This window comes from Centropristis striata, chromosome 5, assembly GCF_030273125.1.
Source record: "Centropristis striata isolate RG_2023a ecotype Rhode Island chromosome 5, C.striata_1.0, whole genome shotgun sequence".
Lineage (NCBI taxonomy): Eukaryota > Metazoa > Chordata > Actinopteri > Perciformes > Serranidae > Centropristis > Centropristis striata.
Window position 1 is genome coordinate 21,283,530 of NC_081521.1, and position 24,625 is coordinate 21,308,154.

The window sequence follows — 24,625 nt, forward strand, 5'->3', positions numbered from 1 at the left end:
GTCGAGATTTAACAAAAAAACACGATCAACTTAAAATGATTAGACATTTCTTTAAATTACACCTCATAACAGTATATTAAGTGGTTAATTGAGCCCTAACACTGCTTACATAAATACATCAGTAATAATAATCTAATATTATATTTGGAATATTCGTGTGGCCATTCTGCATAATGACTACTTTTACTTTTGATACTTTAAATACATTTTTATGCTGGTATTTTTGTACTTTTACTTTTTTTTTTTTTATGTAACTTTATACTTCTACCCCATTACATTTTGAGGTAAAAATATTGTACGTTTTATTCCATTACATTTAGCTGAGAGCTTCAGTTACTTTTCACATCAAGAGTTAACATAAAAGCTTCAAAAAAAAATAAACCTCATAACAGTATATTCATAAACACTGCTTGCATAAATACATCAAAAATAATAATAATAAAATATATTATAATATATAAAACAATCTGAATGGGTTCATTCTGCCTAATGAGTACTTTTGAGTTCAATACTTTAAGTCCATTTTGATGCTGATACTTTTGTACTTTTACTTCAGTAAGTTTTGAATGCAGGACTTGTAGTGGAGTAATTTCACAGTGTGGTATTAGTACTTTTACTAAAGTAAGAGATCTGAATACTTCTTCCATCACTGCTATTCATCACAATAGGTAGCCTTAACCTCAGTCCATGATACAAGATTTAAAAAAAAATACAATTCGTATAAACTAAATTACTTTATTGCAAGCATGTTAAATTTCAATAGTGGTCAACGAACATTAAACATACATTTGCTCTGAGAGGATAACAGTAATACATCAGCAGTAAGCCGGTAAGGATCCTATCAGTAGGGGGCAGCAGGGACTCACTTAAAAAAAAGAAAAGGTAACAGTCTTAATATGTAAACTGTATCTCTGTAAATACTGTATGCTATTAATTATCATACTTACATGATTCTTGATTAATAAATATGAATGATAGATCTATGCCCAGAGACCAAAACAAGACTACTCTTAGTTACACAAATTCAGTATCATATGCAGCATCTCTCTGTGGAGTCAGGGCATCTGGCTGGTCTGTTCGTAATTTCTTTCAAGTTCAAAGCAATCCTAAAAATCCTGTTATTAGGGACCGCATGGGACGTTCCACATGTAACAAGCATGTGTTGAAAGAGAAGCCATAAGTATTCATTATAAATGTAAATCAGATGTTCTCTGTGAGTTAGCAGGATTTCTATGACACACATATGGTGCAGACTTTCTCCGAAAACAAGCTACATTGAAACATCCAACATTCCCAGAATGCCCTGCTCTGCGTCTGGGAAACAGACCAGAAAAACATCTTTATCTTACATGAAACATTATACATTTACTACAGGTGTAAACCAGATGAGACAAAAGAAATCAAAAGCAAATAGTCCTCTGTGTTGCAAATTGTAGCAGTCAAAATGTGGCCATATTGTCCCAGACCACTCTTAAGTGTCTATGGTTTCCACATGAGTGCTCCGCAAGCCAAACCACACGTCTTCTGGATGATGTCCACATAGGGGGGAGAGGCAAGGAAAAGAATTATGGATGAAAGTCAGCATTCTTCTTCTTCGTCCCTCCATGTTTGGTAAGGTGCACTTGCAGCTCAGGGACGCTATAACTGGTAGCCATATGCTAATGCGTCTAAAGGGCAGAGGGGGAAAACAGCTGTTGAGACATTGACATTCATGCAAAGTTTTATGTGTTATGTCGTTAATCTTTTTCTTCTTATCTATGATCACTACAGTCAGACAACAAATGGTTTTAATCTGGTGCTGTTCATGCAGTCCAACACAAACACTCATATAAAAAAAACATATTTATTACGTACTTCTATTGGTATCTGGACATGAAGACAGTTTTATTAGCCTAACTACATCCACCCCAATAAAACAGAGGTGTGTGTAATGTCATTTGTAGAGGTCAAAACAATATCAAATTATGATAAAAATGTCATTTCAGGGATGATTTCTCTGGTAGAAAGTCAAAAATAGTGTTAAAATAGTGAGGGTACACAGACTCATTTGTTGTGGAGCTGCCCTGAAATACATGAGTTCTGTTCTGAGATTCATGGAAATATTATACAGATAACAGGGTGCAGTCTGTATATCCTGGGAGAATCGTCTCTCCTTGATGACCTCCCATCCCATAAAGCATGATGCTCGGCCTAAGTATTATATCAGAGTGGAAGTCCCCCATTGCACAATAGTTTAGTTAGACTAGCTGTGTTGGAGGGCCTTTCAGACAGACTCCTGAGCAGAGTGGAAAGTTTTTATCTGACATTCTGACTTCAGCATTAGAGGACCAGACTAGGGATGGACAGGGAGGTCCCTGTGGACTTTTAGGTCCAGTTCTACTTTGTGACTTGGGTTTGTTCAACTCTAAATCCTTCTCTTTTCCTTATTTTTCTTGTTGTTGTTTCTGTCATTGCAGAGTTAAATTAATTATTAACTATTAAACTGAACACCTTTACAATGGAGCTACACTGATGACAATGATATGTATCGTTCTGACCACTCACACGACCTAAAAGCACTTGATTCCTAATGGACTCAACCTTAACCCACGGCACTTACTCTTGTGTTGTTGACATTGTAGAAGTAACAAAATATTGGTGTCTGTTACTCATCAATAAAATGTTAACCATAAAAAGAGAATAAAGGTGAAGTGTCTGGGTTATACACCACCCTAACCCTAACCTTTGTTGTATTGAGGTACAGGAAGAAATGTCAAAGACCGTACCAATTCTACTATCATGTCTCAAAACTGAAACCACTCTCAGTCTGTATGATACATATGAAGCTACCATCTGCAGCTGGCTAATTAAGCTCAGCACAAAAACTGGATACAGGGGTAAATAATGGTAACAAAATCCACCTGCCAATTTGTCCAAAGCTCACTAATTTATACATTGTATCTTGTTGTGCATTTCAAAAGTCCTGGCATTTTGATTTTTGAATGTCCAGGTAAGCTCTGAACTCTCTGAAGAAAAATTAAGAAGTATATTCCTATAAATAAAGCTGCAACTAACTCATAAAATCTACTTCATGGCGTGAATCCTGTTGTCACCACTTACCCGAGTGGAACTGTGCCGTGCAGCACAGCCCCTCTCCTCGCGCCGTCCGGTAAATGGGTGACACACACACTCTTGTCGCTGGTGGAAGGTGTGTGAGGCGCGTCGACAGAGAGTCAGGCGGCAAATAGAAGGAGGAGCGCTCGCCAAGGACAGAGCTCTGCTGTGCCTCCCAGGTGAGCCAGTAGCCCCTCAGACCGCCTACGCTGCTCTTCCAGTCGACCTGCACTGAGTCACTGCCCACTGTGGTCAGTTGGAGGTCTGCCAGGGCCGGGGTCACTGGAAATGTAGACCACATAAAGTCTGAGTCAGAGTACATTTCAAAAGGGAAGAGAAGTGAGAGGATAATTTTTAGAGACGAGGATATGAATAAAGAGGAGTAGAAGAAAATGCTTAAACAGAGCTTGTACAGTAGAAAAATGTGGCTGCTTTTTCAGCTGCTCAACCTCAAACTTGAATGGAGCTGCTAGTAATTATCTGAAATTTAAGACCAGGAAGGATTAGGCTGTGTAGGATTAGGATAAAGCGTGCAGTAAATGGATCCTTGATCATCAAGTTTGCATTTTCCTCATAAAGCTCACCTTCCTGAGTGCACACTTTGACAGACATGGCCTTCTCCACGCCTGAGGCATACCGGGCGCTAACGGTCACCAGGTAAGTGGTGTCAGGTTGGAGATCCCTGAGGAGCGTGGAGTTTTGCGTGCGGCTCACGGTGGCAGCGTGTAGCTTGCCTCTGGGCAGGGCGGAGTACTCGATGTAGTAACTGGTGACCTTATCCGGCTGAGAAGGACCCCAGCTCACCCGAACGCTGGTTGGACCCGCGTCAGAGATTGTTACCACAGCGGGACTCAGGACCTCTGTGGGTGGGGAGACAGAGTCAGGATAGAATCAAAATCAGAAAACTTTATTGTCTGTCATGACAGAAAATCGTCTGAAACGTGGCCCACAAATAAAAGGTCACGCCAAAAGCAAACTCGAACAATAGAACTACAAAATGTGCTCCTATGAACCAGAATAAAATACCTAATTAAGATAATTTACGCAGGATAAAAATTGAGTGTCTGTGTGTGTGTGTGAACTGATATCAAACATGTATGGACGACAACAAAAGCATTTTATCAACCTTTCAAAAACTTTAAGCTTCACTGCTCTGATTTTTTAAAATGAAATATAAAAAAAAAAAACTAACTTTGCAGAGTTATTTCGACAACTTCCAGATACACATGGTGCCTATAAATTCCTTAGATCTTCTAGTTTCATATGATACCAATATCTCCAGTATATTCCTAAAAGTGAGCCCGCTACGGAAAAAACTAAAATACTGACGGCGCCGGAACGCTCAATATCAGTACTTGAATAGTACTATGTGAAAGTACTATCAGTACTGAATCAATATAATATTTTCCCCCACCTCTAAGTAATAATATATTAAATGTACAAAAATCCTGAATTATGTTTCAAATTTAAAGTTATTTGTGGAAACAAGTGCGGCTGAACTTCATAAAACCATATAAGGTAAGGTGGGAGAAGGTATCAGGTATTCAAAAGTCAAAAGTTTCAAGTCCAAGTGAAGTCATGAGTCATTAGTGTAAAAGTCTGTGTTTTTTTTATTTATCAAGAGTCTAAAGTAATCAAGTTTCTGACTCAAGTCCAAGTAATGGGACTCAAGTCCACACCTCTGATTACTAACATTACAAATCTTTAAGTAATAAAGAAATACTTTGGTTATAATAGCTTTTTAAAAATTTAACTTTTACCAATTTGGAAGAAGTATTAAGATATTTTACTCAAGTAAAAGTAGTAATAGCACACTTTGAAATACTAGTAAATATTCTAAGCAAATATACTTAAATGACATAAGAGAAAGTATTTATTGTGCAGTAATATGTTTCCTGACAGTGTTTTACTATTATATATGATGTTTTTGGATTAATATTACTGCTGCATTCATGTGTATGTTGCATTTTACTGCTGTAGATGTTTATGGTTGTGCTCATTTTAACTCCTGTATATCCTGTTGTGTAGTTTAATCTACAGCAGTGCACCATATTCTATAGGATCATCATATGTTTGTAGTGTCGCTGTCCTGTGAGAAACATGTATCTCTCTATCTGGTGGCAGAAACACAGTCCTGTTTGTTGTTTTTTTGTGATGATGCATTTTACAGTTGATCCAAGCTGTTTTAAAAAAAAAAAATCTATTATAATTTAGGAAGTGGGCAAATTTTGTTAACACATAGGACATTTAATCCAAAAATTCTAATTTAACACTGTAAAAACTGTAATCCAAACAAACTTAAAGCTGTCAGAAGTAAAAAGTACAATAGTTACTTTTAAAATGTAGCAGAATAGACGTATAAAGTACTTAGGATTTGTACTTCAGAACAGTACTTGAGTAAATGTACCTAGTTAGATTTCTCCACTGAATAAAATGTAAATTGAATTTATATGTGCAATATTCTTTATGCAATGGTCCATATCCAACTGCTGACTCTGTCTACATTGTATAAAAGTTTAATAAAGTCTTTTTTTGTCTTAATTGTCAAAACTTTTTATATTTATACTTGTTTATATTGTAAATTGTTAATACTTAATTAATTGTTAATACTTGTTTATACTGCTGTTAACTATTTTTTTTGTTTTTTTTGCTATCTACTTTGCTGCTGTAACCCTGGAAATTACCCCGTTGTCGGACTAAAAATGGAAAAAGAATAATGCGCATAAAAGTTCCTGAGTGAAAGGTGAAATCTTCAAATTATTTATCAAACAATTAAAAGCAGCAAATTCTTAAATTCAAAAGTTCCAAATAAGTGAATTTTTGCCTTCTTTGCACCATAATAAACCCAATAAGAAAGCTTAGAGCAGGTAGTAAAGTAAGTACACAGTTACAGTATGTGTCATGACACAGTGTGTAAACAAGATGAAACCCAACCTGGCTTTGTTGTGAACTCCACACTGAGAGCATTAAATGAATGTTCATTGGACTCCGGGGTCAGCGTGGCGGTGTAGGTGGTGTCAGGCTTCAGGCCTGTCAGCCTGGCAGTGCTGGAGTCTGCAGATGTGGTGAGTCTCTGGTACTGACTACCACCGGTGCTCGGACTGGTCCCACTTCCACCTCCTCCACCACCTCCTCCTGTTGGTACCGGCGCGAATCGTATCTCGTAGTAGCCCGTCTGACCGGAGAGCACAGGCCGCCACTGGAGCATGGCCGAGTCGGTGGTGACGTCACGGACGTTGATTCGCTCGGCTCGGATAATCTCTGTCGAGACAGGAGAAAAAGATGAATGAAGTTAGTGCGTGCACACGGGTATGTTGGGATTATAATTCAAGTACTTCTGGAAAAGACAGGGAGAAATGATGGTGACAGGGAAGAGAAGAAGTGCTAAAAATGCCTCTGCTTCAGACAGCCACCCACGTAGACAGCCAGACTTGGGTTTCTGGATGCATTCATAGCCCATGAAAAGAGACAACTTGAAATAGCTAACCCAGTGAGGCCCTGCAACAAAATAACAAATGCCACAGAAGGCATTGATATCTGCGATCGGGTCCTCTAAGCAAGGGCCGGTGCATTTCTCCTTGTAGTGCACAAGCCTTATTTATACTATGCATCATGTCCTACAGCTGCACGATATACTGTATACTTGCTGAAATGTCCCCTGTGAATGTGATAACAGTTACCTAATCTGTCCAGAGAAGTGGGTGAACCCCCCCTAGTCTATAATTATATATATATATATATATATATATATTTATGTATCATGGCTGGCATAGTGTTGGAGGATGCAGCGAGGGAAGTTGAATCATTAATCCATTAATAGATCATGTAGTATCTCATTACAGTGACTCGTACACACGCACACGGACACTCCCAGTGTCCCAGGTTCTTATTTAGTCTCACTGTCTTCAGGAGCATGTGTGGAATTAAGGGACAAGCACAGAGACATCTGATACATTTCTGAATGATGGTGGTGGATCATCAGGTGCAGAGCATTGCATTGTAGAATTGTTGGCGATTAGAAATTAGAGCACGACTGTGGACACTGCTTTTTTGTTGCATTGAGGGATTTTCTGAGGGTGTGATATTATGTTACAGCATACACTTCATACTCAACCTCAGACTAAAATAGAATGACGGACAGTAAATATAGTGCACTCGTACATAGGGAGAGATTTGTGTCAATTATCCATTACTGCTATTTAAAAAATGCCTAGTGCAGCTTTAATAAATTGATAAATTGAAAGGTACTATAAGCAACTTTTAACTGGTTATGACACAGTTTCACTGCTTCTATATGACCTGCTTAAGCAACAGTTATTCTAAATAATAAGTAAAATGATTCTACATGGTTGATATGGTGCCAACAGGTCAGATTCTGACCAAATCATGCAGGTTCTCTAGAACCCCCCCCCAGCTCAGATTCCAGCAGGGTCTCTGACACTGACCAGCCCACCATGGACAGAGCCAAATCCAACATTGCAACAGTACAGTGCAAAGGTTTTGCATTTCCAGTGTAAGGCGGAGAACTCCGGGCTTCTCCCACAGCCATAGCAGAGCATCGGCCTACTGCTGCAGCAGCCTCCTGGGAGCCAACACTGATGTCACTCTGCTGAAGGCCCACGCTGTTTTGCTGGGCCTACCAGAGAGAAGAGGGGCACGGGGAAACCAGTACCAGGACTGAATGGGGCTGGCTGTCAGACCCAGCTGCAGTAAAATGACAGGTTTTCTCACAGCAGTCTGGTGCTCATGGAAACACATGCACAAAATGAAAGTCTCTTATAGTGGCTTTAAGGAAACAATTCTGAATTGATGAACACCATTAAACATTTTGGAAAAAATAACAAAGAAGGTAAAACCATTAAATCTTACAAAAAATTAAATAACCTTGCTTTTTGAGTCGTGTTTACCCATATTATATTCCATCTCACAGCTCGTTTGTCTCCTGCTTTAGCATAGTTTGTATTTTGTTATTGCTTTGATTTAAAGATCTTTTTTTTTCATTTCATTTCATTTTGACCTGCATCATAATCAAAAAAAGATATGAAGATCTCACTTTTTACTATATGGAACAACAGTGGTGGAATGTGACTAAGTAAATTTACTCAAGTACTATACTTAAGTACAATTTTGAGGTACTTGTACTTTACTTGAATATTTCCATTTTATGTAACTTTGTACTTCTACTCCACTACATTTTAGGGGCAAATACACATTTAGCGGACAGCTTTATTTACTTTTCATGTCGAGATTTAACATAAAAACATGACTAACTTAAAATGATTTTACTTTTTTTAAATTACACCTCATAACTGTATATTAAGTAGTTAAAATGAGCCACACCTTGAGAAAATTAAAATGCTGCTTACATAAATGCATCAATAATAATAATAATCCAGTAATATATTTATAACATATAAAACAACCTGAGTGGGTTCATTCTGCATAACAAGTATTTTACTTTTGATACTTTAAGTACATTTTGATGCTGATACTTTTGTACTTTTACTTCAGTAAGTGTTGAATGCAGGACTTTTACTTGTAGTGGAGTAATTTCACAGTGTGGTATTAGTACTTCTACTTAAGTAAGGGATCTGAATACTTTTTCCACTAGTGATGGAACCTTTAAAATTGTTAGTTAATCAGTTTTTATTAGATTAATATCAAACCGTGAACACTCCCGGTTGCCTTCAACCCAAATGTCACCAGTAACCCATACTGTACTCACCAATGATGGCGTCCCGCAGGTCTTCTGTGATGATACTCATATCATCGATGTCCACAAAGTACAGGTTGCTGTCCACAGGCGGAGTCACCACTTTCTTCAACACCTGATAGTTGCCGTGCCCAGTGGAGACCACCAGCACGGCCACACCCTCCTCCCGCAGCTCTTCCAACGGTCCAATCACATCACCCGGTTTCACCCCATCCGTCAACCACACCAGCACTCTCGGGAGCCCTGCCCGGGCCCCACCCGCCACTCCTTGTCTCAGCACCCGCTCCTTGGCAATTCTCAGCGCCTCCACCGTGTTGGTGTCCCCCCTGAGAGGTTTAGTGTTCGTCAGAGCCCCCTGGAGGCCACTTTGGGTGCTGTAGGCGTCAAAGCCAAACTCAACGCGTGGACGGGAGCCCACCTGTAGAAGTCCGATCCTCACCTGGTCCTCTCCCAGCGAGAAGGGGAGGAGGAGCTCGGACAGGAAGGTGAGCATGCGGGAGTGCTCATAAGACGACACGCTCCCTGAGGAGTCCAGTAAGAAGAGGACGTCGCCCTCGCAGCAGTTCAGCACTGTGAAGAAAAGTAAATACAGCCATTAATGTAAGTGTTAAATCACAAGTCCCCAAACCCATAGCATCACCCTGCCACTCAGGAGATGGCCACTCCCCCCAAGTCTATAAAGCCAAGCCCTCCAGCCCTCTGTGATTCCCTCTGTTTTCCCTCCAAACACCAGCCATAACAAAGAGAATGGATGTGAGTTTTACCTTATGACGCTTAATCTATTTGGTAATTGTGTTCTTATATATTCTCAAGTTTTTTCCTGTTTTCGTGTAAACCAAAACCATTGTGCATTAATGAAGTGAGTTAAAGGAGTAACCTAATTTATTAGTGACATTATTTGTTTGATATTTTCAGATAAGTTATATTTTCTTTTGTATTTCATTGTATAGAAAAAAGTCAGCCAGTCATCCATCCATCCATCCACACAACATCCATCCATCATCCATCCATCCATCCATCCACACAACATCCATCCATCCATCCATCCATCCATCCATCCATCCATCCATTCACACAACATCCATCCATCATCCATCCATCCATCCATCCATCCACACAACATCCATCCATCCATCCATCCATCCATCCAGCCAGCCAGCCAGCCAGCCATACATCCATCCATCCATCCATCCACACAACATCCATCCATCCATCCATCCATCCATCCATCCATCCAATATCCATCCATCCACCCAATATCCATCCATCCACCCAACATCCATCCATCCATCCATCCATCCATTCATCCATCCATCCATCCATCCATCTATCCATCCATCCATCCATCCATCCACACAACATCCATCCATCCACACAACATCCATCCATCCATCCACACAACATCCATCCATCCACCCAACATCCATCCATCCATCCATCCACACAACATCATCCATCCATCCATCCATCCACACAACATCCATCCATCCATCCATCCTACCAATATCCATCCATCCATCCATCCATCCATCCATCCATCCATCCATCCATGTATCAATCATCAATCAAAACCACTCTGACTAAATAAACTGTTGGAACAGCATCCTGGATCCTGTGTTTGAATGTGCACCACATCAGATGTTCACTGACCCAATGTCACCTCAGCAAACAGTATTTTTCAGTAAGGTTGAGCAGTAATAGATTACATGTCATCCGGACTATAAAATCAGCCCAGATGACACTGTAAAAATGCAATGCAAATTAGATTATAGTTACATAGTTAAGGATTACTTGATTAAATTTTTTTTATTTCTTTTCAACAAACTTTTTCATACACAACGCTATTTTGGGAATTTAGTTTTTTTATTCTGTTTACTTTACAGTGAAAATGGAAGATTAACTTTTTGAGTAAGCGTTCCTCATTAAAAGTCATCAGAGCAAAGTCCTCAATGTGGCTTTTGATTAAAAAAACAACATTCCACATATTTTAGAATACACAAGTAGACCTGTAGGGGTCATTTGAGACCAACTGTAAATACTGAATGTACAGAATGCATTTTATTGGTAATTTAAAATGTTTTGAGATGTTTTGCCCGTATGATTATCAGTATATTGCCTTTTGAATGACTCTCTTTACCCCTGTGCCAAATGTTTATTATTTATTTAAGTACAATTTTGTTGTTTTTTTATTTTTTCAGTGGCATAAATAGTCTTAAAATTACAATTACATCATTCTGGGACAATATATCATCCAATAAAAAGTAGTTATTATGACCCAACCCTGTTAATATGCTGACCAAGTTGTCAAAATCAGTAAATATTCCATTTTGATGCTAATGTAGGAACTCCTTCCATGATTCCTCTTCACTCCCACATCTTTTTCCAAAGGTTTCCTCTCATGCGTCACAGTCACACACACACACACACACACACACACACACACACACAACAACACATATTTGGAATCTCCCTCCCTTTCTCCCTTTCTCGACCACCTTCTTGGAACAACATAGTTGCACATTTTTTATAGGGGAATATTGTGAACATGAAAGCAGCAAAGAGTCAGAAGCAAGTAATAACAGTGAAGATAAGCAGAAATCTAAACAAACAGAGGAACTACTAAATGATGTTAAATGATGACTTTGAGAACTTCAGAAACGGACCATGGATAAAAGGACTTCAAGCACTGAGCCAGAGAGCAAATTTTTTCCCCCCTAATTTTCCATATTTCGTAACAGAAGCACAGTTAAAAGGGAATGCCAAGAGCTACGGATAGGGAGGGAGGGAGAACAGTAGCTGCTGGGCTTTTCGTGGTGGAGGGAGTGGAGAGAAGAGGTGGGCCGAAGGGAAATAAAAGGCGTTAAAAGGAGAGGATTGAGGCTGACTGGGGGGGCAAAGGGGGGTGAACTGGCAGTTCCATGTGAGAGACGAGGAGGAATGCTGGATGGCCATATACAGAGCAGAGCGAGAAACAAAGCAGCAGCAGTCATAAAGACAGAATCTAAAAGCAATATTTAGTTGCAGATTGTGCAGTCATCCGGCAAAAAACGCCCACTGTTAAAATCTCAGAGCAAGGGTTAAAGAGGAAAGCAAAATAAACAAGTCAGCGATGAAGACCTCAGATTGCCTCTAGAACTGGGATTTAATTAGACACCTTGACACCTTTGGAAACTCCTTGGACGCCTCATTTTTTTATATTTGAATGTTCAACTCATGAGATAAGACCGAGAGGTGTTGAAAGGCAGCAAGGCATGTATACACACACAAATCAAACGTGTACACACACATGCAGACTGCCTTTCTCTCCATCAGCCTAAAGAATTCCTTACATCCATCTAGTTGTTTGGACTTTGGAGCGAGGGGGCCGCTCCATATCACAGCCCCCCTTCACCTCTACCTATGTCCAGGTATGCCTTTATCTAAAAAACCACATGTTGACGTCTGGAGATAGCCACCTCCCTGTTTATCTAGTGACAAGACGTGTTTAAATGCCTCCCGCTGATATCAATGGCGAGATAAATACGATTTATTGGTGGCCGATGAGCTCTCGAGTGATGTGATGGTGAAAAAATGAAGCGTGGAAACTCACGTGGCCCCAGTAAAACAAGGGCAAAGCAGGTCTTACAACCTGCTGAACACATGGGAACTTATAGTCTTGCACTGACACATGCATGATCAAGCCTGAACGATATGGGTGTCTGTGGGCTGGATGTGCAGAATGTAGCATGAATATCAGGACCACAGAAGACTCATTTAATCATGTGGCATGCTGCAGACAATTAGAGGAATGTTTTAAGCATTTAAGCACTTTAAGCATTTCATGTCAGAACTGATTACAAAGATCAACAGAATAAGATTATAGAGCCTGACTGATACTGGATTTTTGGGGCCAATGGCAATATTCAAGAGTAAAAAACTGACACTGGTCTCCCCTCAAAAACGACAACATAGGGTGTTTGTACAGGCAGCAAAACCGACTCATATTCACGTTTTCGTTCTCCAACTTAAACGACAGAAAAGGTTGTGTGTTAGTTCCACCCATTACAACATGTATGTACGTATTGCGGCTCGTGTTTCGCGGCTTCCAGTACAGCGGCACAATCGAAAAAGTAGCACACATCATTATACATACAAATAAGGTCTATGGTTGTAAAAAATGCTGCAGTTTCTGTGGATTTATTTTTTAAAACCACTGACCTACGTTTAGCACAAAAAACTTCCCGGTAAGCCGTTATAAAAGACAGTTTAAACAGGAAATAAATGTACATAAATACCGGAAGTGAAGTAGTTACAAGGGTCAAGTGACTACTGCAAGTTACGTAAAAATGTGATTCACGTAACTTACGTAAATAAAGTAACTTCAGTTAAAAGTTGTTTACTTTTGTTTTCACACGGGATGCGAACCCCACTCTCCTGGGTGGAAGTCTCCATTTCTTCAACCCATCCACCATTTGAACTTCACTTCGCCATCAATTAGCTGACGGTGAAATACGAAAATATAGCTCGTATTTCATTGCCTGTACACACAACCTATATTCATGTTTTTGAGGGGAGAACAGGCTGTACTGTGGTAGTGTTTGATGGCGATGCGGAGCTTAAATGGTGGATTCGTCTCCCATGTGAAAGCAAAAGTAAACAATGTTTTTTATGTAACTTCTGTGGCTCACATCACCCTCGTAACTACTCCATTGCCGGCATTTACATTATTTATTTAAGTGTTGCATAACACCTAACCAGGAAGTTTTTTGCACTAAACCTAGGTCAGTGGTTTTTAGCCAAAATTCACAACAACCGCAAACCGCAAACCGTATGTGTATGTATAATGATGCGTGTGCTAAACGCTCATATGTGACCTTATGGATGGTATTGACAAACAGTCTATTCTGTCGTTTAGGTTGGAGATTTTGTTGAAAAAAATCCAATATCAATATATCCGGCGATTACACTCCCATTTATGGTATAACGTATAGGCAGAATGGGCCAAATAGTTCATCTTGTCTTTATATTATGCCAGCTGTACGTTCTTGTCCCCTGCGTTGAATTACATTATTCAGGTTGAAAAACTATGTGATGACACCTTTTCTAAACTACCCATACCATTTTTTTCCACATTATATTTTGTAAAAGAAAAGTTTTGATATCGGCACATATTGAACAACATTTGGACCGATACTGAATTATCTGTGAAAGGCCTATATTGGCCTATAAAATCGGCTTATCAATATGTCGGTCAAGTTCTAAAAAAATAAGTCAACTACATGATTAATTGGTCAAAAAAATACTCGTCAACAATCTTGATAAATGTTCAAGTAAATTTAATGCAAACCTCTCAGATACAGAGATGTCCTATTTTTCTCTATTTATATCATATCAAACTAAACATCTTTGGGTTTGAGACTCACACAAAAAGACAAAAAGACAGCACCTTGGACTTCAAGAAACTGGGATGGACAATATTACAGCCTATAGAATATTATTAATGGATTAATAAGAAAATGAATCGCAATTTTGGTGACAAAGGCTTCCTGTAACAGGGGATCTATAAAATAAAGCTTCATGAAACAAGAGTAAATAATAAACTGCAATGAAACCACTTGTAGCTCTAGAAAAAGCATAATCAAACAAACAGCCATCCAGTAGTAAATAATACAATAGTCACAGCCTTATGTCTCACTTAAATAGCCTTGCGGTGGGTAAGGTGACAGTAATAAGAGCATGTACACTTATAAAAAGCCCCAATTACTGAAAGCTATGTCGGTTCACTCTCATCAGGTCTCTATTCATGGAAATATCAAAGTGACAGCATCTCACTCACTATGTTAACACAGTCAGTCATAAAGAGCCGCTTTCAGTGACAGACTTGCTGGTGTCACCACCACCAAGTTTAGCCTCTCAGACACTTGATGGTCATGAGCTTCACCGCTTTGATCGCGTCAGACAACATTTGTTTTTGTAGTTAGTGAATCAAACTAACTGTCATCACTGATCGGGACTGATGTATCAACATCAGCCTGACAAGTGCCTCTCAACTCTACGTCTGTGTAAGATAAAGAAAGATGAGATTTTATTAGTCACCCTCAAATTTAACCATAAACTAAAAAAAGCAGATCACTCATTCCTGCTCTCAGTTGTCTCATTGGATTACTTCTCTAATGGACGACATCATAATTAAAATTGGAACTATTTTTCAGTTGCTCTGGAGACTGCTTTGTCCTTACTCTGGAAACTACTGCTGTGATGCCAAGAGATTTCATCAGCACTCAATAATCTGGGAATTCAACCCTCTTTCTCCCTCTCTCTCTCTCTCTCTCTCTCTCTCTCTCTCTCTCTCTCTGTATGCACCTGAAGTCCTCCACAGGCTGCCTGGGTGGTCCCTGCACTTGGCCCCCTGTGCCCCCCATTGGGAACCATTGCCCCCGGGGCCTGTGGGATTTTAATACCTGGAGTGGTGCCATTTCACTGAGAGTACTGGTGTAATATCAACCCCACCCTGATCCACCCTGAGCCTGAGGCAGTCAGTCCCTCCACCTCCTACTGCAGCATCAATGGCAACCCACTGCATCTCATATAATTTGTATTTAAACTCACCTTATATTAACTAGGGACAGAGCTGTTATGACTGAGAAGATATTTGGTCAATATAGGTAGTTTAAATATTACCATCTCATGATTTTTAAATGAATATTGGTCCTGAAATTACAGATATTAAGTTTAATTTTATTGTACTTTTAATTATACTTTCAGTTATGGCCTCAATATCCAAATTTCTGGCACATCTCTCTGTTACGATCAGTGGTGCAAAGTAACTAAGCACATTTATTCAAGTAGGCCTACTGTACTTAAGTACAATTTTGAGGTACTTGTACTTTACTTGAATATTTCCATTTTATGTAACTTTTTACTTCTACTCCACTACATTTTGTGGTAAATATTGCACTTTTTACTCCACTATATCTAGCTGACAGCTTTAGGTACTTTACAGGTCAAGATTTAACATAAAAAAAACATGATACATTTAAAGTGATTAGACATTTATTTACCTCATAACAGTAACACTGCTTATATAAATGCATCAGTAATAATAATCTTTTATTTGGAATATTTATAGACTTTTTTAATTAAATCTTATAACAGTATATTAAGTAATTAAATGAACCATTTACATAAAAGCATTAATGCAAATAATGTAATAATATATTTAGAATATATAAAACAGTCTGAATGGGTGCCTTCTGTATAACAAGTACTTTTACTTTTGATACTTTAAGTACATTTTGATGCTGATACTTTCGTACTTTTGTTGTATTATTACTTTTACTTAAGTAAGGGATCTGAATACTTTTTCCAACACTGCTGGGGTCAGAGCTGTTATGATTGAGAAGATGTTTGGTCATTATTGGTAGCCTAGTTTAAATATCCCCAACTCATGATCTTTAAGTCAATATTGGTTCTGAATATACAGATATTAAGTTTAATTTTATTGTACTTTGAATTATACGTTCAGTTTTGGCCTCCACATCGATTTCTGTCACGATTCTCTGTTACGATTGTGAAAAATCTTGGATCCCCGGTGTCTCTGTGCATGTGAGGGAGCTTACCTCCTTCAGGTGCGGGGTTCTGTGTCGCCGACGGCCTCAGCAGCACACACAACAGCATCCATGTAAACACGTGGCTCTCCATCACAACAGTTATGAGTTAATTCCCCCCGAAGAAAATCACAACACAAATTAAATGTGTTCTTGAGTCAACCATATATCCACCGCAGCCCGGAGGAGCGCACTCCCAAGTCACTAAATTACAATCAGAAGCATTATTGTGTCACATCCAGTCCGGCTTTTTTTTTGTTTATTTTGCTTCTTCTCTTTCTCCTTCGTTGAACATGTTCAGCCGCTCCGGCAGACTGACTGGAGACGCTGGGAGTTAAACTTAAACTAGACTTCAAACTTCAGTCCGTGTGCGCAAAGTCTGGACGCTCCTCTTCAATGCAAAAGCGCCTATCTGCTCGCGCTCAGGGCACGATTAGCAAGCACGCGAGAAGTAAATACACGTTTCCGAGTATGACTTTCAAAATAAAATTATAGTTTGCTCAGGTTAATTTATTTTCCTTTTTAAAAAATCGCATTGTCAACATGGGCCAAAAATACTCACTAGAGCAGGGATGGGCAACTTAAATACTGGAGGGGGCCACAGTTTTTCATCGGCACTACCATAGGGCCACATACAGGACCGTGCACTTAACCAGATATGATGACACTGCAATTTTAGATATGTTTACAGTGCAGTAACTTAACATATTTCATGCTAAAATGCATATACAACAATATAAATTGGAATACAAAAATTTTGAAGCAAATAAAAAATAACCACTTACTGTGATTTTTTTTTTCCCAGCACAAGAACAGCAGACCAACATTAATTGCAAGATGTAATTTTGTGCATTTTTACACTGCACTTTTAAGATGTCATGCTCAAATGCATGTAGTTGTACTGAGGGCCACTTTAAGTGAGGGTACGGGCCGTATGTGGCCCCCGGTCCTCCAGTTGCCCACCCCTGCACTAGAGGGACCAGGTTAGATTTTATAATATTAATTATTTTCTTGCTAATTTAGTTCTAGGTGGAATAATCAATTTCATACGAAAATAAGTAAGAATAGTTAGTCTCTTTTTTTTTTTTTTAAAGTAAAGTATTCATAATGCAGAATGGTTCCTTTCAGAGTGTGAGTCTATATGAAAATTTTGCTATGTCACTTGATATTATGTCATTTCCTTTATTGGCAGGTTAAATCTGTTTAAAATACAGTTTTCGAATATATAATTCATAAATTCAAAATCTAAAAGGTGTTCAGTGGGGATTTCTGTTTACAAGCCACCAAAATGCATTGTGTGTATCCTAAAAGATATAACAAAAGAGGCATGCATTTCCATCCAGGGATTCACAACAACTATGAAGGAAAAAACAAACAAAAAATGTATTTAAAAAAAAAAAATAGTATTCCCCACTACTAAGAATGGCATCTGCTTCTTATAGACAGTAGAGGTATAAGGACAAATCAGAGTAAGCCACTAATGACATGGCTGGCAAAAAGAAGTCTTTATTTTGAAGGTGAAGCTGCTTTAAGTTCCCTCTGGCTACTTCTCCCTGACTTGACACATTTCACTCTGATGCACCTCACTCCTCCCTTCTCTCTCCAGTCTCCCCAGTAACTCAGAATAGTAAATAGGGCTGTTTTCACCGTACAGGCGTCTACCCTCTGGATCTGAGCCACAATTACATTTAAGTCTTCATGTTACCTTATTAGCAGGGATATAAATGGGGAAGCCACTTAAAGCTTGCTTCACATTTTTGGTGATAAATCATTGAAATGAGACATAAAACTATAGGGAAGCTCCTGCTGAGTCTATTGAGATATAAAGAGGAATAAGAGCATAAATTAAGACATTTATAAAGATATATATTTGCTGAAACGTCAACATGCCCTCCATATCTTGTGCCCACCTCGAGTTAGTCTTAAAATGGTGCAAGTAGTGTTTACCTACAGACTCAACTTAGTTTCTCAGTATTTGTCCAGTGAAGACAAACAAGAATTTCAGCTATCCAAGAGATTAGGGTTCACCAAGAGGGACACCACAGATACTTGCAGTATTCAAACCACTGGGAGTGCATCTTTAAAATTATACAGCAGAGTGGAAAATGGTCAACAGCTCTGCATGCTGGCTAGTTTCTGAGGTTCACCACTGAGCCTTTTAAAATAAAGCTAAGATTTCCATGTAAAAAGTGAAGTAAATGGGCTGCATGTGATTCAGCATGGAGACTATTGATACTGTGTGTGTGTGTGTGTGTATGTGTGTGTGTGTGTGTGTGTGTGTGTGTGTGTGTGTGTGTGTGTGTGCGCGTGTGTTTGAGACAGAAAAAGAAAGAAACAAAGGGGGTAGGAGGGAATAAATGGACGGAGAGGATGCAAGAATTCAAAGGTCTGGATTCCTCTGTGACGCAGTGTGTCCAAATACTTCTATTGTTCCAGTGAGACATTGACAATAAACACACACCCAATACACACACCTAGTAACTAAACAGTGCAGCTACAGTACAGCCAGTGATAGGAAAGTATTATGACGGCTCTGTGTGACCTATATTTCATCCATATGGAACACTATGTAAAAAGAGTGGCAAATATGAGACAAGTAGTGGAGCCCCTTCTACTTGTGTCTCAGACAAGCCCCGGCCTATACACACATATCTGACCTCCTTTCACAGATTCAGAGGTCACTGATATGTCAGTCCATATGGTCTGCAAAATAGCCGAATATTTTAAAATGCAGACCAAAATATGGGTTATACAGACTTTTAATTATTCCATTACACAAGCATGAAAAGTTTCATGCACCTCCTGGAGGTGGGTGGATCTATACAGTAATATCGTGATATTTTGTGTGGCAATATTGTATGGATTCATGGCCACCAAGTATTGATATTTAGCATTCCAGCTGTCAATATATTTGCCATTTTGTTTTTTTCCGAAGGCCGTAGCAGGCTCCCATTTAAGAATATATTGGTATCATATGAAACTAGAAGATCTAAGGAATCTATAGGCGACCGTGAGTGTCAGGATATCGTGTCAGGAAGTTGAAAGAACGCTGCAAAGTTAGGCTTTTTTATTTATGTTTCATTAAAAAAAAATCAGAGCAGTGAAGTTGAGGAAAGTTTGAGAAAATGCTGCAGTTGTTGTCGTCCATACATGTTTGATATCAGTTCAGTTCAATCTGACTGAATACTTTGTTTGTCACCTCTATTGGGAAACCTTGCTTTATGCAACTGTATAATGTACAATTATGCATGTGGATCATTAGTAAACCTTGATTGATTTTGTGAGGTTTGATAATAATGACTTCGAGAGCCATAACCATTTAAAGGGACAGTTCACCTACAAAATCAAAACTACATATTTTTCCTCTTAGCTGTAGTGCTGTTCATCAATCTAGATCTAGAGAGAGATGTCTGCCTTCTGTCAAATATAATTGGACTAAATGGCATTTGACTTGTGGTGCTTAAAGGAATTATACTTGAAAGAAAATATTTCCGACATGCAACTGCTCAAAACAAGGTCTGTGGATTATTCTAAATAAGGTCATGAGACATTGCTGTTGAGGTGTTCATTTTTATTTTATGAGGGGCTTTAAGCACCACAAGCTGAGTGCCATCTAGTCCCATTAGATTCAAGAGAAGGCAGGCATCTCTCCAACATTCTGCAACTCAAGTTTGACAATTTTGGGTGAACTGTTCCTTTAAGTCTGTGTCCTGTTTCTGAAAATTCTTGTTTTATGCTCTGTTGCTAAAATTGAACTGGGAAGTTAAGTTCCCCGCTGCATCATGATCCACTTACACCCTGCTGCTACTGCACAACAGACATGCAACATTAATTTCTGTGCGTTTTTTTGTGTAACTCCCCTGCAGGCCTGAACAAGTTCTCACACGCACATCTGCAACCCCCTGAAGCCCATGGTCATCGACACTGTTCTGTTTGGATATGAATACAGATGGGAGTTCTCTTCCTGTGCTTTTTTCACAGTCTAGTCAGCGAGCTGTAAATCAGTTATACACACAGTATACCCCCACTTGGAAAGACTTGGCACTGGTGTGTGCGAGAGCAGTAAAGCTGCACATGCATGTGTGTGCGCAGGGCAAGTTTATGTTCTTTGTACCAGCATGTGAACACATTTCTATGTATTTCATCATGTCGAGCATTGCGTGAGTTGTGCAGCTGACAGATTACGTGCAGCCGACTGACCTGAGTCAAGCACACGAACCGAAACTCGACTTGGTGTTTGACATTGTGCTGAAAACTACATGCACTGCCAGCTGTTTCCACCCAACACAGTCTCGTGTCAGCACACTGCCTCAATCATTCTGTCAGATTATGCAAGCTGAGCAGTGATCTGTTTCTGCTCATGCTTACATACCATCGCATTCATGGTGGGATGACAACTAAAAGTCCCGTCAGAGGGGAAAAAGTGAAACAGATCAGTAAACTTGACCTTTTTTAACTGGGGACAAGGCAGCAGCAGAGGGACTAGGAGGAACTGGAGGAGAGGCGAAAACACTGAGATGTCATCAGTGGAAGAGTTTACGACATTTCGTTCATCACAACATTGAGGGTGTGATAACTCTAAAATAGAGAAAAACAGCCCATCCTCTGGGAGAAGGTTGAAGCCTGAAACAGTCTTAAAGCAGCCTGAGTTACTGCCTTTTATACAGCCTCTTGTAACTTTGGCTCATAATAGCAGCCTAGTTGTAATTACCCATTAAAACTTTGGCTTCCGAGGATTTGGCACCATATTGAAATGCCACTGTCCGTGGTAAAGTGAATTCCACAGATCTATATTTGCCAGGATTTTCCTACTCTCTGCCAGGCTATATGGCATCCGAGGTGTGGTTTATAGCAAACCATGGTTTTTGTGGGGATTTGAGGGACAAAAAGCAGGAAAAAAAAGTCTCTCTGTATGAGTTTCAATTCACTGGAAACGGAAATCCTGAATTTTAGGCTCCCTCTAGCAATGCTGGGATATGTTTGAAAATCTAAGACATACAATGGTGAAAAAGTTAAAGGGGACATATTATAGTCATTTTCAAGATCATACGTGTGTTTTGGGTTTCTACCACAACATGTTTACATGCTTTAATTTTCAAAAAATAAATTGTTTTTCTCATACTGTCTGTCTGAATGTACCTGTATTTACCCTTTGTTTAAAAAGCTCCATTCAAGTGCCTGTCCCTTTAAGTTCCCCTTACTGAAACAGTCCAGTCTGCCCTAATTGGTCAGTGTTTCCAGGTCTTCCACATTTGTGTTCTCACAATTATTTCCATTATTACATAATCCTCCCATTATATTCTTGAATAAGCAATTAATTGTTTGGTCCATAAAATGTCATAAGATAGATAAAAATGTCAAATCCTATATTCTCAAAGTCCAAGTAAATGTCTTCAAATGTCTTGTTTCGTAAGTCTAACACCCAAATATATTGTATTAATATGATATAAAACGAAAAGTAGGAAATCTACATATCGTCACCCTGTTAAAATAATCGCCTAACTCATTTTTTCAAGTTTTGCAGGAAACACAAAAAACTTCACCAAAAGTATCATGAGCATTAATGTTACTTCAAAGTGTCATTAATGTTGATGACACATCCCATGTCATGTTTATGACACGCTCATGTCACTCTTATGTAGACACCTTCAAAATAAAGTGATACCATATCTTGCTTAAGTCACAAAGGCATATTTAAAAATTGCCTGAGTCACATTTTATTTTGACTTAGGCATAATACATAGGCCATTATCTTAAAGGGGTAAAATCACATGATCTGATTTTACCATAGGTGGCCGGCGTCATGAGGAGATGATTTAGGCAAAAAAACAAACAATTTTGACAAAAAATGACTAAGACGATTATTTTAACAGTGTGACGATATTGGAGAAGCTGGACAAAGCTGGATGCATTTTTACATGAGAAATTATTTTAGCAATTAATTGATAATCAATAGTTGATGATTATTTTTTGACTGACAATTGAATAGATGATCATTCAACTAATCATTGCAGCTCTGCAATGTAGCGGCACTTTCTACCTACATATAGTTGTGACAGCACAACATTACAGAAGTCCACACAACTCATTTAAAGCAGTGGTTTTCAAACTTTTTGTGGCAAGAGGCACACCAAGGTATAAGCCAAAATCCGAAGGCACACCATCAGGACTTTCCACTTGGACATGGAGTAACCAGCTAGAGAGGTCCGGGGGGGATGCAGAATCTGGACTTTCACCCAGGAGAATGGGGTTCGTGTCCCAGGCGCAAAAAAAAAAAAGTAAATGATGTGGTTTAAACATCACTGAACTTCCATGTCTCATGGTTTTACGCCAATATGCCACTTTCGGTAGTCACCTCGTCCTCGTGACTTCTTCACTTCCAGAATTTACATTGATTATTTACTGTTTAAACTGTCTTTTATAACACCTTACTAGGAAATATTTTGACCTAAACCTAGATCAGTGGTTTTGTAGCCAAAATTCAATGAAACTGCTGCCTTCTTTTTTCAACGGCAAACCGTACTAGTATGTATAATGAATATTTTTAGAATGCCTTTTAACCGAAGGCTCATGTGGGTCATTATGGGTTGTTTCATTAGGTGCAAGTGATGTCGACTGCAGTCAGAGGCATCGTTTAAAAGACAGGTTGTTCAACCAGCCAAACCACAGCACCTACATCTAACTCTTTTTGTGCCTAAAGCTAAACAACCTGCGACCCCTTGACAACATTAACCACATGTTTAAAATAGCAATTATTACATTTAGGTATGAGGATACAATGATCTCCTGCTGCCAGTAGCAGGCACTCATTTTAACAACACTGCTGTGAGTCATACTACAGATAGTGTATGGTTGTCACAAAACTTCACGGCACACCTGAACTTGTCTAATGGCACACAGGTGTGTCACGGCACACCATTTGGGAACCACCGATATAAAGGCACAGCTTCTGTTTTTTACCATGGATAATATAAAATAAAATAATATACATTTTTAAACATTTGCAGCAGTGATTGCAATTTAATAAACTAACCATGTACAAAAATGTAGTAATGTATATATGAACTGAGGGAGAGGTGTAAATAATTATGTAATAGTATATGAGGTTGAAGTAAAACTGCGTCACAAATGTATAAAAGATGAAGAAGATAAGATAAATCCAAGGAATGCTGGATAAGAGCGAAACTCAGACAAAACATTTACCAGAATTCACATTTGGACCATTTTAGGCGAGCAGCTCAAACACAGAGCCAAGAACGCTCTTTGCCTCCAGCCTAATGGGTTTTGACACAACACATAAATAACAGCCATTAGACTAAAAATACAGACAGACGAGTCAGAGGGACTTCCCATCGTTGGGATGTAAGACGCGCCAAGTGCCCGCTGTCTTCCTGAACGGCACTGACACCTCCGCTCCTGCGTCAGTGGTACTTTCCTGCCTCCAGTGATCAGCATCCTGTCTGTCCACAGTGGGTCTTGTCTTTCAAGCAGTATCTATAAAAGGCATTTCCTAAGTTTTTTAACTTTTAGAACATTTTGTTTTGCTCCAGCAAGCAGAGACAGAAAAAATAAGTAAGATGCCTCTGGGCGAAACTGTTGATATCTCGCCGGGTTCCAAGAACTCAAGACCAAACTGCATCCAGGAAAAAGCTCAATCTTTGCTTTTCCTAAACAAATATGACAAGTTACATTAAACACATGCAACCATTGGGTTCAGGGCAGGAACATGTTTTCACAGAATAAGTCAGAGTGTGTATTTAAAGTTTGGACAAAAACACCTATGTCAGTGCTCACTGTCTTGGAGTAAAAACTGGGTGTACAGCGAGATCCACCTCGCTAGTTAGAACATCTGTTTTGCAATAATCGACAGTCAGTGAGTCTCCACACTGGTGAGGCCAACACCCACTGCAAGTTTCCACAGTAAAATGTCACAGGCTGCCTCTGGTTGTGCCAAGTTGGGTCGATGGAGGTTCTCTCTATAGCTGGCTCGGCTCCTGAGAGGTCTGCTCAGACAAAGGTCTCATTGTGTTGATGAGTGGCTTGGGGGCTACATTTTTTTTAAAGGATGAATCTACTCATCATTTTTGGCACACTATGAATACAAACTAGGAGACATATATTTACGATTATTGACCTAACTAATTATGACAGGAACAAAGCAGGAGGTCAGGTGATGATGGGGACAAATGAACAGTGGTGGAAAGTAACTCAGTACATTTACTCAAGTACTGTA

The 24,625-nt window shown here is 39.2% G+C and overlaps 1 protein-coding gene across 1 annotated transcript; it reads right to left on the reverse strand.

Moving 5' to 3' along the window:
• Window positions 1–721: 721 nt before the first annotated feature.
• On the reverse strand, window positions 722–16,772 carry vwa1 (von Willebrand factor A domain containing 1). Its single transcript, XM_059333333.1, has 6 exons — window positions 16,405–16,772; window positions 8,819–9,376; window positions 6,028–6,354; window positions 3,678–3,953; window positions 3,100–3,375; window positions 722–1,667 (listed from the first exon to the last, which is right to left on the reverse strand). Exons 1-6 carry the CDS (start codon window positions 16,484–16,486, stop codon window positions 1,639–1,641), a joined length of 1,548 nt encoding a protein of 515 aa, XP_059189316.1. The 5' UTR covers window positions 16,487–16,772; the 3' UTR covers window positions 722–1,638.
• Window positions 16,773–24,625: the final 7,853 nt, after the last annotated feature.